General features: G+C 41.4%; 1 protein-coding gene across 1 annotated transcript in view; it reads right to left on the bottom strand.

Moving 5' to 3' along the window:
• Positions 1-6,078, bottom strand: part of ngfra (nerve growth factor receptor a (TNFR superfamily, member 16)) — a 63,813-nt gene extending 57,735 nt beyond the window's left edge. The window contains exons 1-2 of the mRNA XM_062985036.1: positions 6,034-6,078; positions 5,629-5,785 (exon numbers count right to left, since the gene is read on the bottom strand). Of these exons, the coding sequence (XP_062841106.1) occupies positions 5,629-5,785; positions 6,034-6,078 (202 nt within the window). The remainder of the gene's footprint in view (positions 1-5,628; positions 5,786-6,033) is intronic.
• Positions 6,079-19,329: the final 13,251 nt, after the last annotated feature.

Raw genomic sequence — 19,329 nt, 5'->3', positions numbered from 1 at the left:
TGTTCTCATGTGCTCAGTGTGAACTAAGGGTGCCAATGGCGGACCTGCCAATTCTGAAAACGCAAAATTAGAAACGAATCAGTGAGGAATGAGAGAGTAATTGTCTGTGGCCATCAAATCCATTTTCTTCCTTAGGTTGTCGTACTGTTGCCTCTCCAGTGCATTTCTTGTCATTTTTTGCCCTTTAGTTTAACTGAGTTGGTGTTATACTATGATGATTAGGTGTTCCCTTACATTTTGAGCTTTTTGTTGCACTTGGCTAACTATCCAGCTCCATCACAGAGACCCCATTAAAATCTGCATTAGGCGAGTAGTGCACTTGGAGGACAGACTGCTAAGATCTGGCAAGCTAAGTGCCACACCAATCACTTTATTAGGTATACCTATCATTGATTATGTTAGCTTCACCTAAGACATATGAACATACAGTGTATCACAAAAGTGAGTACACCCCTTACATTTCTTGTTTCATGTCTATAGTGTTGTCCCATGAAAAGATATAATGAAATATTTGCAGAAATGTGAGGGGTGTACTCACTTTTGTGATACACTGTATATACTGTATGTATATATATATATATATATAGGGACAGTGGTAGCCTAGTGGGTAGAACTTTGGGCTATCAACCGGAAGGTTGGCGGTTCAAATTCAGACTCTGCTATGCAGCCACTGTTGGGTCCTTGAGCAAGGCCCTTAACCCTATCTGCTCCAGAGGCGCCGTACGATAGCTGACCCTGCGCTCTGACCCCAGCTTCCAAACAAGCTGGGATATGCGAAGAAAGAATTTCATTGTACTGTACACGTGTATATGTATATATGACAAATAAAGTATATCTTCATATATATATATATACAGTGGGGGAAATAAGTATTTGATCCCCTGCTGATTTTGTAAGTTTACCCCCTTACAAAGACTTCAACAGTCTATAATTTTTATGGAATGTTTATTTTAACAGAGAGAGACAGAATATCAACAGAAAATCCAGAAAAAAAAACATTAAATAAAATTTATAAATTAATTTGTATTTAATTAAGGGAAATAAGTATTTGATCCCCTACCAACCAGCAAGAATTCTGACCCCCACAGACCGGTTATGTGCCCATGAGGCACACAAAATAGTCCTGTCCCTGTATAAAAGACTCCTGTCACAGAATCAGTTTCTTCCGTTCAAATCTCTCGACCACCATGGGCAAGACCAAAGAGCTATCAAAGGACGTCAGGGACAAGATTGTAGACCTGCACAAGGCTGGAATGGGCTACAAGACCATCAGCAAGAAGCTTGGTGAGAAAGAGACCACTGTTGGTGCGATAATTCGAAAATGGAAGAAATACAAGATCACAGTCAATCACCATCACTCTGTAGCTCCATGCAAGATCTCACCTGGTGGGGTAAGAATGATTCTGAGAAAGGTGAGGTCAGTCCAGAATTACACGGGAGGAGCTTGTCAATTATCTCAAGGGAGCTGGGAGCACAGTCGCAAGAAAACCATTAGTAACACACTTCGCCGTAATGGATTGAGATCCTGCAGTGCCCGCAAAGTCCCTTTGCTCAAGAGGGCTCATGTACAGGCCCGTCTGAAGTTTGCCAATGAACACCTGAATGATTCAGAGAAAGCTTGGGAGAATGTGATATGGTCAGATGAGACCAAAATTGAGCTCTTTGGCATCAACTCCACTCGCCGTGTTTGGAAGCAAAGAAATGCTCGGTGGGGATGGTGTTCTTGGGGTCATATCCAGCATTTCTCTGCTCCCAGCTCCCTTGAGATCATTGACAAGCTCCTCCCGTGTAATTCTGGACTGACCTCACCTTTCTCAGAATCATTCTTACCTCACCAGGTGAGATCTTGCATGCAGCTCCAGAGTGAGGGTGATTGACTGTGATCTTGTATTTCTTCCATTTTCGAATTATCACACCAACAGTGGTCTCTTTCTCACCAAGCTTCTTGCTGATGGTCTTGTAGCCCATTCCAGCCTTGTGCAGGTCTACAATCTTGTCCCTGACGTCCTTTGATAGCTCTTTGGTCTTACCCATGGTGGTCGAGAGATTTGAATGGAAGAAACTGATTCTGTGACAGGAGTCTTTTATACAGGGACAGGACTAATTTGTGTGCCTCATGGGCACATAACCGGTCTGTGGGGGTCAGAATTCTTGCTGGTTGGTAGGGGATCAAATACTTATTTCCCTTAATTAAATACAAATTAATTTATAACTTTTATTTAATGTTTTTTTTCTGGATTTTTTGTTGATATTCTGTCTCTCTCTGTTAAAATAAACCTTCCATAAAAATTATAGACTGTTCAAGTCTTTGTAAGGGGGTAAACTTACAAAATCAGCAGGGGATCAAATACTTATTTCCCCCACTGTATATATATGTATATACAGTATATATATGTATATATATATATATATATATATATATATATATATATATATATATACAGTGTATCACAAAAGTGAGTACACCCCTCACATTTCTGCAGATATTTAAGTATATCTTTTCATGGGACAACACTGACAAAATGACACTTTGACACAATGAAAAGTAGTCTGTGTGCAGCTTATATAACAGTGTAAATTTATTCTTCCCTCAAAATAACTCAATATACAGCCATTAATGTCTAAACCACCGGCAACAAAAGTGAGTACACCCCTTAGTGAAAGTTCCTGAAGTGTCAATATTTTGTGTGGCCACCATTATTTCCCAGAACTGCCCTTAACTCTCCTGGGCATGGAGTTTACCAGAGCTTCACAGGTTGCCACTGGAATGCTTTTCCACTCCTCCATGACGACATCACGGAGCTGGCGGATATTCGAGACTTTGCGCTCCTCCACCTTCCGCTTGAGGATGCCCCAAAGATGTTCTATTGGGTTTAGGTCTGGAGACATGCTTGGCCAGTCCATCACCTTTACCCTCAGCCTCTTCAATAAAGCAGTGGTCGTCTTAGAGGTGTGTTTGGGGTCATTATCATGCTGTAACACTGCCCTGCGACTCAGTTTCCGGAGGGAGGGGATCATGCTCTGCTTCAGTATTTCACAGTACATATTGGAGTTCATGTGTACCTCAATGAAATGTAACTCCCCAACACCTGCTGCACTCATGCAGCCCCAGTCCATGGCATTCCCACCACCATGCTTGACTGTAGGCATGACACACTTATCTTTGTACTCCTCACCTGATTGCCGCCACACATGCTTGAGACCATCTGAACCAAACAAATTAATCTTGGTCTCATCAGACCATAGGACATGGTTCCAGTAATCCATGTCCTTTGTTGACATGTCTTCAGCAAACTGTTTGCGGGCTTTCTTGTGTAGAGACTTCAGAAGAGGCTTCCTTCTGGGGTGACAGCCATGCAGACCAATTTGATGTAGTGTGCGGCGTATGGTCTGAGCACTGACAGGCTGACCCCCCACCTTTTCAATCTCTGCAGCAATGCTGACAGCACTCCTGCGCCTATCTTTCAAAGACAGCAGTCGGATGTGACGCTGAGCACGTGCACTCAGCTTCTTTGGACGACCAACGCGAGGTCTGTTCTGAGTGGACCCTGCTCTTTTAAAACGCTGGATGATCTTGGCCACTGTGCTGCAGCTCAGTTTCAGGGTGTTGGCAATCTTCTTGTAGCCTTGGCCATCTTCATGTAGCGCAACAATTCGTCTTTTAAGATCCTCAGAGAGTTCTTTGCCATGAGGTGCCATGTTGGACCAGTATGAGAGAGTGTGAGAGCTGTACTACTAAATAAGGCACACCTGCTCCCTATGCACACCTGAGACCTAGTAACACTAACAAATCACATGACATTTTGGAGGGAAAATGACAAGCAGTGCTCAATTTGGACATTTAGGGGTGTAGTCTCTTAGGGGTGTACTCACTTTTGTTGCCGGTGGTTTAGACATTAATGGCTGTATATTGAGTTATTTTGAGGGAAGAATAAATTTACACTGTTATATAAGCTGCACACAGACTACTTTTCATTGTGTCAAAGTGTCATTTTGTCAGTGTTGTCCCATGAAAAGATATACTTAAATATCTGCAGAAATGTGAGGGGTGTACTCACTTTTGTGATACACTGTATATATATATATATATAATACAACTACTGACTGTAGCCCATCTGTTTTACTGTATACTTTGCCCCACCCTGTTTCATATCACATTTGTTAAACAACACCTACAGAACCCTTATTGACCAGATGATGTTTGGGTGGTGGACCATTCTGAACACTGCAATTACATTATCATGGTAAATCCATGGTATGAGTGTAGCAGATGCTGCAGTATTGTTGGGATTTTTAAATTCTGTTTAAATCCACTGGCCTCTTTATTAGGAACACAAACCCTGTGGGTGTGCAGATTATTGATTGGCTAATCAGTAATTGTAAACCCTTGAAGTTAATTTGTATCGTAGGTGTTGATCCAAGTCAAGTAAAAAAAAAACAAGCAACTTTATAAAATCCAGGACTGACAGACCAAAAACCCCTGTTGAGCAAGCCAAGGGTGACAGTGGCAAGTAAAAACTGTCTTAAAATTATAGGAAGAAACCTTAAGAGGAACCAAACTCAGCAGGGACCTTTATCATCCTTTGGTGTATATAGGTATACCTGATAAAATGCTAGATAGGCATAAGTCATTGGTTTACACAAGGCCAAATCTGCTTGAATATACACTGACCAGGCATAACATTATGACCATTGACCAGATGAAGGGCATAACACTGATTACGTCTTCATCACGGAACCTGTTAGTGGGTGGGATATATCAGGCAGCAAGTGAACATTTTATCCTCAAAGTTGATGTGTTAGAAGCAGGAAAAATGTGCAAGTGTAAGGATTTGAGTGAGTTTGACAAGGGCCAAATTGTGATGGCTAGCCGACTGGGTAAGAGCATCTCCAAAACTGCAGCTCTTGTGGGGTGTTACCGATCTGCAGTGGTCACTATCTATCAAAAGTGGTCCAATTAAAGGAATGGTGGTAAACTGGCGACAGGGTCATGGGCGGCCAAGGCTCATTGATGCACGTGGGGAGCGAAAGCTGGCCCGTGTGGTTTATTCAGCTGAAATTGCTGAAGATGTTAATGCTGGTTCTGATAGAAAGGTGTCAGAATACACAGTGCATCGCAGCTGCATAGCCGCAGACCAGTCAGTTATGAAGGTGGTCATAATGTTATGCCTGATCGGTGTAGTTTTATAGATTATTTAATTATTTAAAGGGCAAAATATTCAATAAATTAATGAATTTGGAAGTTAGGCAAAGCTTCGGAGTTTCAGCTAAGAATGATTGGCATGTCACTTATTTTATAAGGTCACCCTAAGGATGACATATTTTATCTATTCCATTTATTTTGATATATGCCTGTTTAAAAAATGATACTTTTGAAACTTTTTATGTACATTTCAAGGCACAGAACACACGATGCTAAATTATTAGTGACCCCCTGTACCCTACGGTGCTTTATAGTGGCACTAGTGGTCAGAAAGTTTACCGGGTTGCTTTAAATTTACCTTTAGCTTACACACAGACATCAAAGAGGCAGCATGACCCCACATAAGGTAGTGATTATGACTGCCCTTTTCACTTGTGCATGTGTTTGTGTGTGCACGCACATGATTATGTGAGGTATGCACTTACTGTCGAGGCACTGGCCGCACACAGTCTGAGTGGCTCCACATGCCGTGATCACCCCTTCCCCAGGTGGACATTCTATACAGCACTCCCCGCTGCTGGTGTACTGACCAGAGCTGCACTCGTCATCCACTTCCACTGCTGATCCGCACATTACTGCCACCTACGGAAACACACGAGGTTTAGCATATTTGTAAGACTTGTTTATGTGTAATGTCAATGCATTATCAACAGCTGGGATACAAATATTTGACATATCTTAGAGTTAGTGGGTCCACTGAAAGAAGATGTAAGATGTAAGCATAAATATGTACAACATGTGTGCAAATGTTATCTATAGGCAGTGAAAATTCCTCTTTGCACATCCGGATTGTAAAAAGAACCATTTCCAGCTGCAGAACTGCCACTCACTTGATGTTTTCCTTTCTGGTACACAATGTTAGCCTTTAGAAACATGTCACCATATAGCGCACCTGACTGTTGACAGTAATGTTTTTTTTTTATGGTTTCTTAATCACATCTGACCAGCTAGTCACATTTTCTCTCAGCAGTTGCATTGGCAGTTTGGGTATTCCGCCCAACCTAGGCAAAAGACCAGTGTTCCATCGTTTTAAAGGGTGAAATCAAACCAGCCCTTGATCAGATAGTTACAATATCAAACATGTGCTTATACACTGATCAGTCATAACATTAAAACCACCTCCTTGTTTCTACACTCACTGTCCATTTGATTAGCTCCACACCATATAGAAGCACTTTGTAGTTCTACAATTACTGACTGTAGTCCATCTGTTTCTCTGCATGCTTTGTTAGCCCCCTTTTATGCTGTTCTTCAGTGGTCAGAACCCCCACAGGACAACCACAGAGCAGGTATTATTTAGGTAGTGGATCATTCTCAGCACTGCAGTGACACTGACATGGTGGTGGTGTGTTAGTGTGTGTTGTGCTGGTATGAGTATGTGTTGCGCTACTGGAGTTTTTAAATACCGTGTCCACTCACTGTCCACCCTACCTAGTTGGTCCACCTTGTAGATTTAAAGTCAGAGACGATCGCTCATCTATTGCTGCTGTTTGAATTGGTCATCTTCTAAACCTTCATAAGTGGTCACAGGACGCTGCCCACAGGGTGCTGCCCACAGGGTGCTGTTGGCTGGTTATTTTTGGTTGGTGGAGTATTCTCAGTCCAGCAGTGACAGTGAGGTGTTTAAAACCTCCAGCAGCGCTGCTGTGTCTTATCCACTCATACCAGCACGACACACACTAACACACCCACCATGTCAGTGTCACTGCAGTGCTGAAAATGATCCACCACCCAAATAATACCTGCTCTGTAGTGGTCCTGTGGTCCTGACCATTAAAGAACAGCATGAAAGGGGACTAACAATGCATGTAGAGAAACAGATGGACTACAGTTAGTAATTGTAGAACTACAAAGTGCTTCAATATGGTAAGTGGAGCTGATAAAATGGACAATGAGTGTTAAAACAAGGAGGTGGGTTTAATGTTATGGTTGATCGGTGTATGTTCCTAATATAAGGACCATAGAGTGTATTTTCTCTATTTGCTGGAATTTTGTGCTTGTTTATAACGATCATTTTCATATTCAATGTTGCGTCATAACTGTCAAGTTCCACCTTTCAGTTCTCCACCAGGTAATTACAAGTTTAACAAACCAGTGAGCTGTTTTTACAAGTCGGATATTCATAATTACTATAATTTCGACATGACTCACTATATGAGGACAGTTTAGCATTGCACTTTGCCACACAAATGCCTAACATTTCTCTCATCTTGAGGTAACACCCTACCTCCTACACAATATAGAGCGGCCCGTATCTCCTATAGCTCCTTTGAGGGATCAGAGGTCTTTAAGAGCAGAACCAAAGCCCACGGAGTAGGCTTCACTGCACCGCTTGGTCTATAAATCAGGGTGTGTAGAGCAGTGATGGTACACAGTTTGGCTTGCAGCTGTTTCTGCTGTGCTGGTCGGAGAAAGCAAACATAATGAGCTACAGACCAACAAACAGAGGCCATATACATAAATACCCTAACAGTTCTCCTGACAGTTCTAGCCCTGCCCTTCCAGTAAGAGCAAAAAAAATACATCTAACACAAAGTTCCACCTACACCAAATGCTTTCAGTCAGCCAGAATGTGTTTGAAGTATGAAGAAAGGCTAAATCAATCATTTATTGTCAGTAATTCCTTTATCCTTATTTGGATAGGTCCGGGTCCGAAGTTCGCCCGGAAACATGGTTCAGAAGAGGAGTACATCCCTATGGGGCAAATTAGGCTAGCTAGTCCACCTCCAAGCATCATTTTAAGAGGCAAAAGAAACTAGAATACCCAAAAGAAAAGCCACAATTGGAACAAAATATAAATAAAAACTTAACATAAAACTAATAGAGCCACAAAGAGGCATGTTAGTAAAGTATGGTATTTATATATACAGACAAGGCTGACAATATTGGTACCCTTGCATTTGATTAAAATATGGAACCCTCTTTTATAAGCAAGGCAAAAACGGCCAATCAAAAACAAACAATCCATAGTTCATCTAGAAGAATGTGCACTGAACAGATAAAACAATTAGAGTTTTTTTGGTATGTTTACACGAGTACAAATTAGGCTTTCAAATAAAATAACACCATGCCTACTGTATAACCTGGAGGAGGCTCAGTAATGTTTTGGGGTTGCTTTACCACCTCAGGCTCTATTTACCTCACAATGAATTTGCAAAGCTTTGAATATATTTTGGACTGAAATGTACAACCTAGTGTCAGAAAGATGCACTGCACTCACAGGTCACTGGTCTTCCAAAATAGACACCAAGTTTGTTTTACACTTTGGTTACATTCATGACAGAAACGGTTGTTACTCATTACACAAGGTTCATCACTTCACAAGGTTATATCGAACACAGTCATGGACAATTTTGCATCTCCAATTCACCTCACTTGCATGTCTTTGGACTGTGGGAGGAAACCGGAGCTCTCGGAGGAAACCCACACAGGACACGGGGAAGAACATGCAAATTCCACACAGAAAGGACCCGGACCGCCCCACCTGGGGATCAAACCCAGGACCTTCTTGCTGTGAGGCGACAGTGCTACCCACTTAGCCACCGTGTCGCCCTAAACAGACATCAAGAAAACACTGGACCATTCTGAAGTGGCCTGTTATAAGTCCTGATCTGTTCTATTGACAGATTCAACACTCAGGCTTGGAAGCCTATATACACTATGGGTGTGTTCGAAAACCTAGTGAGCTCTCTACATAGACAGCATTTTACGTCATCCTACGTGCGCTCCCAAGAAGGAATTCGAAAAATCCTTAATGCCTTGATATGCTCACTAGTAAGATATCTTAAAATTTCAACGGTATTTTGACTCAAGAATGAAGGAGCAATAGATGCTGCCTTAGCGGTGGAGGCAATCCCAGCATTCAGTGTGGCACAACTTTTCTCACAGAAAAATAAAAAACATGGTGGACGGTGCGGAGTTACTTTCAAACGTAAATAAATTATTATTGATTTTTAACTTGTATAAACGTGTACAAGTGTCATTTATTTGCAAATTCGGGCTTGTCAGCAAATGTCACCGTTTTCAGTACACAGAGTTGACATGCTAGCTTGTTGTGCCACCCCATCCCATGAGGCTGTGTTAGCTTAGTTAGCGAAAACTGGTGTAATCGCTGTCTAAATAGCACATTTGAATAACCTGCCCTATAAGTAAGTCAATGACTTATTAGAATCCTCTCTACTTAGGCAGCAAGGCAGCTCACTAGGTTTTCGAACACACCCTATATGTCCAAAAAATTCGGACACCTGACCATGAGCTTGTTGGAAATTCCTTTTCAAAAACAGAAGACACCATGTCTTCAGTTGGTGTTTTGATGAATCTGGTGCAGACAAAATATTCATTTAGTGTTCAAGTGGGTTGAGATCTGGTAACTGTGAGAGCCATGAGCCCTCAAGATGAGTTTCCCTAAAGTTAGCCATCTGTACATATGTAAACATTAAATCAAAACCTGATGTTTTGGTTTATTTGTAAAGCTGGTGTGGAATCATAAAAAGGACAAGCTGGTGAAGCTTGAAAAACACAGAGTTTACAGTCATTTGTTTGACGCAAACTGGTCAGTCTATTATACAGTCTATTATACTGATCATGTACATTCAAGTAAAATTCATTTTGGTGGATTTTGTGTTTTTAAGATGGTAATACAGTATATTGAAATTGTGCTACATGCTATAGCAGGTGGAAGTGAACCGTTTTATGCTAATGCTAGCTGTTGAGTCTGCCTTGTAAACATTAAACATAACAACATAAAGGTTTTCCATCCTTTGAAATGCTCCGACATGACAGAAATACAGTGTTTTGCACGCAAACTTGTGACTGATAAAGTAGTAAAACCACTAGGTGCTTGTTTAGCATTGTTCAGACTGCATGCCCAAACAAAGTCCTTATTGTGATAAGTTATTTTTCTCCAAAGCCATCTTTCAAATGCCCCGAGCGGTTATTTCCAGCCATACAAGACCAGGCTCTATTCTGAATAGAGAAAGACTGACAGTAATTATTAAAACGATAAGCTAAAGTGATGGTTCAATGACATGTTTAAAATCACAATTAAATTAAACAAAAAATATAACTACAGTGTCGTAAATTGGATTAAATAAAACTACTAATCAACATAAATCGATATGAAAGGGTACAAATACTAATCCTACCACCACTGTCAGATATACACAGATCAGCCATAACATAGTCCATCTGTTTCTCTACATACTTCAATGGTCAGGACCCCCACTGGACCACCACAGAGCGGGTATTATTTGGGTGGTGGATCATTTTCAGCACTGCAGTGACACTGACATGGTGGTGGTGTGTTAGTGTGTGTTGTCCTGGTAAAATTGACAGTGAGTGTACAAACAAGGAGGTGGTTTTAATGTTATGGCTGATCAGTGTACTGTATGATGATTAAGGCCTCATCTCATTGGTAACTACACAGAACTTTAATCCATCGCTTCACAATAATGGGTTTGTTAGTGCCACATCATGCCCGCACTTTCAAAATTGATTCTGCTCCAGTCAACTGTTTAAACTGTTAAGTGTAACTGTTTAAAAAATTAGTGGGGTTTAACGACCGCTAGTGACGGCTGTCAGACTGTCTGTTCTTGCCCTGAACCATCCGGAGTGCGGCAAGCTGTCGTGTCGGGTCCCATGGGGGATCCTGCAGTAATGTTGTCCTCTACCAGACACCAGACATGTCCCACCTGATACACTATACTTAATATACAACAATAGAAATCTGTCATCTTAATATCTCACTGTCTGTCAATGTCAATGTTAAATGACTAAACAGGGATTATCTCCAGTGCTTTAGATAACTGTGTCCACTAGGATGGGGGTCCCCGCTGAGTCTGGTTCCTCTCCTGTATTTTTAGGGGAGTTTTTCATTGCCACTGTCACCCTTGGCTTGTTCAACAGCGGTGTTTGGTCTGTTGGTCCTGGATTCTGTAAAGTTGCTTTCAGACAATGTTCATTGTAAAAAGCACTGTACACCCTTTCTTTTATTAATTTCTAATTCTTTCAAAACAGACACTCCAATAGCATTTATTTATCACATACATCGATCAAGCATAACATTATGACCACTGACAGGTGACGTGAATAACACTGATTATGTCTTCATCACGGCACCTGTTAGTGGTAAACCGGTGACAGGGTCATGGGCGCACTGATGCACGTGGGGAGCGATGGCTGGCCCGTGTGGTCCGATCCAACAGAGAAGCTACTGTAGCTCAAATTGGTGAAAAAGTTAATACTGGTTCTGATAGAAAGGTGTCAGAATACACAGTGCATCACAGTTGCAGGGCTGTTTTGGCAGCAAAAGGGGGACCAACACAATATTAGGAAAGTGGTGGTGGTGGTGGGGGGGGGTTTGCTGGAACCTATCCCAGCTTTTCAATGGGCGCAAGGCACACAGTAACACCCTGGACGGGGCGCCAGTCCATCGCAAGGCAGACATACATACACACACCCATTCACCTTTAGGGCAATTCAGTATCTCTAATTAACATGACTGCATGTTTTTGAACTGTGGGAGGAAACCAGAGTTCTACCCACACAGACATGGGTAGAACATGCAAACTCCACCAGACTGCTCCACCTGGGAACTTAACCCAGGACCTTCTTGCTGTGAGGTGACAGTGCTACCCACCGAGCCACCATGCCGTGACCAAACACAGTCATTGACAATTTTGTATCTCTAGTTCACCTCACTTGCATGTCTTTGGACTGTGAGGAAACCGGAGTTCCCGGAATAAACCCACGCAGACACGGGGAGAACATGCAAACTCCATACAGAAAGGACCCGGACCGCCCTGCCTGGGGATGGAACCCAGGACCTTTTTGCTGTGAGGCGACAGTGCTACCCACCGTGCCACCCCACATATAAACATATAAATGATAAATGCATCATCTGATATAAATAAAAAATAGAACCAAAGTTCATTGTGTAAGGATTTAAATGATGAAGCAATTATGAAGACCAGATGAAAGTGCCGAAAAAGCCTAATACTGTACACTCCTCTTCCAACTAAATATTTTTCACTTAAAAACCATATGCTGTACTTTCATCCCTACCAGATGCTATTTCTATATCAGTTCACCTCAATACCCAGGCTTAGTCCCTCTCCTCCTATCATATTCTCTCCCCCTCTCCTCCCCCACATCCATTCAGAAGCAGATGCACAGGAACAGGGTCCAATTTAACCCCCTCATTTGCACTCGCCCTTCTTCTCCCTCTTCCTGCTGGCTTTTCTTAATTCAATTCAGCTCGGTTCACTTCAGTTCACTTATTGACACAAGGTTGTTTAGTTACTGCGTCTTTAAATCGTTATCAAATTTACAATTAATGCAGCAGACCTTTATCTGCTTTTCCATCTCGGCATTCCAAAAATGCAGATGTAAATGGTGAGGCCTGGACAAAGATTAAAAACATACAGGCCAGTTTGACATACTCATGTAGATTTTAAGATTGTTGTCCTTTTTGAAGTGATCAAAACAGGGTTCTAGATCCTTTAGGGTAAACCTTCTATAGCAGTGGTCCCCAACCACCGGGCAGCGGACCGGTACCAGTCCGTGGGCTATTTATTACCGGGCCGCTCAGAAAGAATGAATAAATAGAGATCGCTAGAAAAGCAGTTTTCACTGCTTCTATTTCAGGTGTTATTGTCTTATTGTCAACCCTAGGTGGGAGCAGTATCTCGTTGCAGAGGAAAAAAGTTCATTTTACATCGTTTATGAGCAATATTATTAAATACTCCCTTCCTCGCCGGTCCGTGAAATGATATCTTATATGAAACCGGTCCGTGGTGCAGAAAAGGTTGGGAACGCTGTTCTGTAGTAAGTACTATGTTTGTGCTGGACCTACATTCACAAGTAAACCTGCTTGTTATCACCTTCATGATTTTTTTTAGACATTTATTTATTTATTAGAATTTTAACATCATGTTCACCAGTTTAATGTCAAACACAGTCATGGACAATGGTGTATCTCCAATTCACCTCGCTTGCATGGGTGCATGGGTGGGATATATTAGGCAGCAAGTGACCATTTTATCCTTAAAGTTGATGAGTTAGAAGCAGGAAAAATGGGCAAGTGTAAGGATTTGAGCAAGTTTGACAAGGGCCAAATTATTATAACTAGACGACTGGGTCAGAGCATCTCCAAAACTGCAGCTCTTGTGGGGTGTTCCCGGGCCTGCAGTGGTCAGTATCTATCAAAAGTGGTCCAAGGAAAGAACAGTGGTAAACCGATGACAGGGTCATGGGCGGCCAAGGCTCGTTGATGCACTTGGGGAGTGAATGCTGGCCCAGACGAGCTACTGTAGCTCAAATTGCTCATGAAGTTAATGCTGGTTCTGATAGAAAGGTGTCTGGATGGGTTTCCTCCGGTAGTTCCGGTTTTCACCCATAGTCCAAAGACATAAACATGCAAGTAAGGTGAATTGAAGATTTAAAATTGTCCATGACTGTGAATCTTGTGTAACCAGTAATTACCTGTCCTGTCATGAATGTAACCAAAGTGTTAAACATGACGTTAAAATGCTAATGTCAGAGGAGAGAAGCTAGATGACAGGCTACAGTGACTGAAATAGCTTTGGTGAAAAGAAAAGCTACTGTGGTTGGGTTACAACAGCAAAAGACCACATCAAGTCCCATGTCTGTCAGAAAAGGGTGTGCTGTTTTTGCAAAATTCTGACCATAAAATTGAAATCCATCAACTGTAGCTTTAGATTTCTGTTTTAGGCTGACGGCAGTTTAACCAAATGTGGTCTTCCGCTGTTATAGCTCATTTGCCTCAGGGTTCAACATGTTGTGCTTTATGAGACACTGAGTTAGTGAAGTCTTTTACTTCTCTTATTATAATGTTATGATAACAGAATATATAATAATTAGTCTAATACATTTATGAAGGTTAGAAATGTATTACATTAGAAGAAGTTAGCTGATAGCACTGGCATTCATGGGCCTTTTTAAGAATTTTTAAGGAATATGTTACTGCATACTGTATATTTAGGTCTATATTGCAGACTTCCAATACTTCTTCCAAATAATTTTACTAAATCTGGGTTGCAAGCCATTCATTCATTCATTCACTGTCTGTTTTACCACTGCTTTATCCAATTCAGGGTCACTGTGGGTACAATTTACTGGACGACAGAAAGGAAACATCTTTGACAGGTTGCCAGACCATCACAGGGCAAACACACACACATACCTAGGGGCAATTTACTACCTCCAATTAACCTGACTGCGTGTCTTTGGACTGTGGGAGAAAACCGGGTAGAACATGCAAACTCCAAACATAAAGAAACTATACTGCTCCATCTGGGAACTGAAGCCAGGACCTTCTTGCTGTGAGGCGACAGTGCTACCAATTGAGCCACCATGCCGCCCGGGTTGCAAGCCAGTATTTTAAGAAAACTGGTTCTTCAAAACACACACTTCCACCAAAACAACTCTGGTTCTTAAACCGGTTCTGTTAGGGTTTCTTCAAACCTTGGTATTTTTTTAGAGAACCAACCCACGTTTCCACCAGTTTTTAGGAACTAAGCCTGCGTCATCAACCGTGGGCGTTGCGTAACTAAAGTAAAGAGTAGATTACCTGGGAGCATTTGTGCTGTTGTTACAGATGTTCATTTTTATGCAAAAAGCATCAATCAAATATTGCTAGGGCGGCACGGTGGCTAAGTGGGTAGCACTCTCGCCTCACAGCAAGAAGGTCCTGGGTTCGATCCCCAGGTGGGGGGGTATGGGTCCTTTCTATGTGGAGTTTGCATGTTCTCCCCGTGTCTGCGTGGGTTTACTCCGGGTGCTCCGGTTTCCTTCCTGAGGTGAATTGGAGACACTAAATTGTCCATGACTGTGTTTGATATAACCTTGTGAACTGATGAACCTTGTGTGAAGATAAACTACCGTTTCCTGTCATGAATGTAACCGAAAGTGTAAAACATGACGTTAAAATCCTAATAAACAAACAAACAAACTATTGCGAATTAGAAGATGTGCAAGGCGACTCCGTTCCTTGTGTCTGTCGCCACTGTTGCTTTATTTAGTGCGTTCACATGATAAGCGTTTTGCGCTTTGCGCTCACCGTGACCCTTGGCGCAAATAGCCGATTTGCTCAACAATTGGCTTGAGCATTAAAACATCACTAAAGTTCCACGTCTAGAACATCCATTTGTGTGAAATAACCATCAACCCCACTCTAAAATACAATACATCTTTCTATATTTAGCTGTATTTACTTCACATGTGGTGGTTATACAGCTCGGGGTTCTGAGAATCCGCTTCTCAGAAAAGCTTAGCATAAAAAAGCATAAGTGGTTGAATGTACTAAAAGTACAACATAGGAAAACTAAACTTCTCTCCGTTATTACTGGTTATAAGTGCTCTGTACTGCCCAAATCCTAGTTCGCTGTCTGGAACCTCTTTTTTTTTTGGTGGAAACACGTGGAACCGGTTCAAAATCAAGTTTGTGAACCAGACCTGGAACTGTTCCACGTCGGTCGAAAAGGGGTAACAGTACCGAATTCAGAGAATTTAACAATGCAGTAAAGTTCACTATGCTCACACACAGGTGTGCACATATGCCAGCCTACCCTTCACCACAGATATGTCTTCAAGTAATGCTATTTTAAGTTAAGCATAAGTCTGTCTGATTGTTTTGTTTACTTAAGCTATATTTAAGGACTTACGAGGTGTTAAAATTGAATGCCCCCTTACAGAACAATGCATGAGGCTTCTTAGCCTTAGTGGTCTCTCTATAGTTGATTTATTTCCTAGGGTTCCATTGGATGTCTTTAATTAAAAGTCCTTAAAATTAACCCCAACCCTCATTCACAGCTCCCCTGGAAACAGGTTTCAAGTAGAAAGGTCTCAATACATGATCATCTTTTCTGACCCAAAGGTGACACAGGTCATATGAAGTGTGTGTTTTAAATTGCTGCTCCACCCTGGTTTCTATTAGGATGAGTGACAACTTGACAGAGTAGGATATTACTAATCTTCATCTATCCCACACCTTAAGGTTCTAATTCAGGCATGCGGAGTCAAGTGATTACACAAAACCACTGGTATGAACCAACTTTTTACAAATTTTTGTTAGATGCAGAACAAGATCTTTGGTAGATCGAACGTTTACCTGGATCAATGGTTTATACACTGATCAGCCTTAACATTAAAACCACCTTCTTGTTTCTACCCTCACTGTCCATTTTATCGCACATCTATTGCTGCTTTTTGAGTTGGTCATCTTCTAGACCTTCATCAGTGGTCACAGGATGCTGCCCACGGGGCGCTGTTGGCTAAATGTTTTTGGTTGGTGGACTATTCTCAGTGTAGCAGTGACAGGGAGGTGTTTAAAAATTCCAGTGAGTGTAGAAACAAGAAGGTGATCAGTGATCAGCTTGTTTGGAAGCTGGGGTCAGAGCGCAGGGTCAGAGTTCTACACACTAGGCTACCACTGTCCCTTTTGTGGCTAAACGTACCCAATATGTGAGCTATTATTTGTCAGACTACTATTAATGGTCAAACTACTTAAAAAACTATAATAGGTCAATTTAACAGCATATTTAGTTAATACTGGGTATTATTAAATTTAATAATGGGTATAATAACATGCAATAATATATAGTGTTACATATTCACATATTCTTTCATCATGGTCCTAACATAGTTTAATAGTAAAATCAGTTTGCATGGATAACTTCTCCAAACTGACATTGTACTATGCTAATAAATTGTGGTGTATTAGAAAAAGGTTATGTCCATATGTGTATTTTTGGAGTGTATATGTGCACTGAAAGTACAACCATTGCTAAGGTCCAATAAACAAATCAAATATGATGTGACCTGACCTGGTCAGTGTTTATGTAATTTCACTTTCTCCACTTTTTCTACTCTTCTCAGGCTGTTTAAATGCTCCCTGACTTCACTTTAACTTCTCCTGTGGACAGCGTCTGGCATACTGTTAGACTTCAGAAATAGATGAGCTATATGTCCTTGTATATCTTCTTACACAAAGGTTGGTTAAAACCAAATTGAGTGAGTTGCCAAGGCAATGTGTTGCATAATATCTAAGGATGAATACTTGAATAATCTTTTAAATTATTAATAATTTTTTTCCATTTTAGTATTATGGGATACACTGATGTTGAAAGAAAAAGACTGGATTGCAATCAGTGTTTTCATGAATTCCAAAAGTGCTCAATAGGATTTTCAAGCCACTAAAGTTCCTTCTGTACTTACACCGATCAGCCATAACATTAAAACCACCTCCTTGTTTCTACACTCACTGTCCATATCAGCTCCCTTTACCATATAGAAGCACTTTGCAGTTCTACAATCACTGAGTGTAGTCCATCTGTTTCTCTGCATGCTTTGTTAGCCCCCTTTTATGCTGTTCTTCAATGGTCAGGACACCCACAGGACCACTACAGAGCAGGTATTATGACATGGTGGTGGTGTGTTAGTGTGTGCTGTGCTGGTATGAGTGGATCAGACACAGCAGCGCTGCTGGAGTTGTCCACTCTATTAGACACTCCTACCTAGTTGGTCCACCTTGTAGATGTAAAGTCAGAGAAGATTGCTTATCTATTGCTGCTGTTTGAGTTGGTCATCTTCTAGACCTTCATCAGTGGTCACAGGATGCTGCCCCAGGGGGCTTTTGGCTAGATATTTTTGTTTGGTGGACTATTCTTAATCCAGCAGTGACAGTGGGGTGTTTAAAAACTCCATCAGCATTTTTGTGTCTTATCCACTCATGCCAGCACAACACACACTAACACACCACAACCATGGCATTGTCACTGCAGTGCTGAGAATGATCCACCACCCAAATAATACCTACTCTGTAGTGGTCCTGTGGGGGTCCTAACCATTGAAGAACAGGGTGAAAGCAGGCTAAGAAAGTATGTAGAGAAACAGATGTCAGTAATTGTAGAACTACAAAGATCTACAAAGTGCTTCTATATGGTAAGTGGAGCTGATAAAATGGACAGTGAGTGTAGAAACAAGGAGGTGGTCATAATGTTATGCCTCATCGGTGTACTTATTTACCATATGTCCATTAAAGAGCATTGGTTATATTTGCTGATTTGCTGTTATCTCCAACTACCTAATTAGTCTTCTCTAAAACTGTGGCTTAAAATCTTGAGTATGTTAACTGCTTCCAAAACCAAAGTGAAACGTCATTATTTTACCACAGAGTTATTCTAGTAAATGTAATTAGTCATTCCAGTAAGCATTTCCAAAGTAAACTATATAATATAGCAGATCCGCAAGCTTTATGCGCATCAGCTTCTCTTCAGAAACTTTCCAGCACTAATGGTTCTCTTTGTAAGCCAATTAGACTGCCTGGCACTCAGCAGTGCCATAGATACAGCCTTGTGGTAGAGCATAATGCAGAGCTAACTTACTCTCAGGTGACTGCTAATACTGGGTGTAAAAAAAACGGCAGCTGTCCTTAAGATCCTTGGAGTTGCGCAATCATCAGATAAGTTGCCGAAAACAACTCGAGAGGTCGTGGGAAATATATTGAATAGAAGAACAAGTTCTGCAAGTGCAAGTGCGTGTCGCTTCAAAGCATTTTGCCCAAGGGTTTAATTCATCCATGCAGTGTTTGGTTCATTCAGAACTATAGATTCTACTTCAACACTGCAGGTGTTAATCCAACCCCTTATATGCAATATAATTCAGCACTACAACAGATACTTAAATTATATAAGAGTGCTAAGAGGCTACTTAACACCTCTGCAGGAGTAAATTCAAAATGTTATATGTAAACTGAGCATACTAGATCAGTGATTTCCAAACCTTTACAGTCCTGTACACTCTAATTACCCCAAAAAAATACATCTGCGCCTCCACACCCCCTCTGCTGGCCAAAAATGGCAATGCAAAAGACTTTACAGCTCTGTAACCTTAAACCTTAACAGCTCTGTACGAGACATATAACCCTCTCTAGAGATCCCCACTGAGCTCTACAACCCTAACCCTAACCCAAACCCTAACCCTGAGCTGTACCTACATTTACACATGCAAACACCTATTTACATGGAGTCATATTACTATTTAGCTCTACACAGTATGATGACAGCTATAAAAGTATGTTGACAGCTGACCAGGAGTTGTTGGGACAT

This window comes from Trichomycterus rosablanca, chromosome 22, assembly GCF_030014385.1.
Source record: "Trichomycterus rosablanca isolate fTriRos1 chromosome 22, fTriRos1.hap1, whole genome shotgun sequence".
Classification (NCBI taxonomy): Eukaryota; Metazoa; Chordata; class Actinopteri; order Siluriformes; family Trichomycteridae; genus Trichomycterus; species Trichomycterus rosablanca.
Note: the sequence above shows the minus strand (reverse complement) of the source record. Positions and strands in the feature narration are given on the sequence as shown.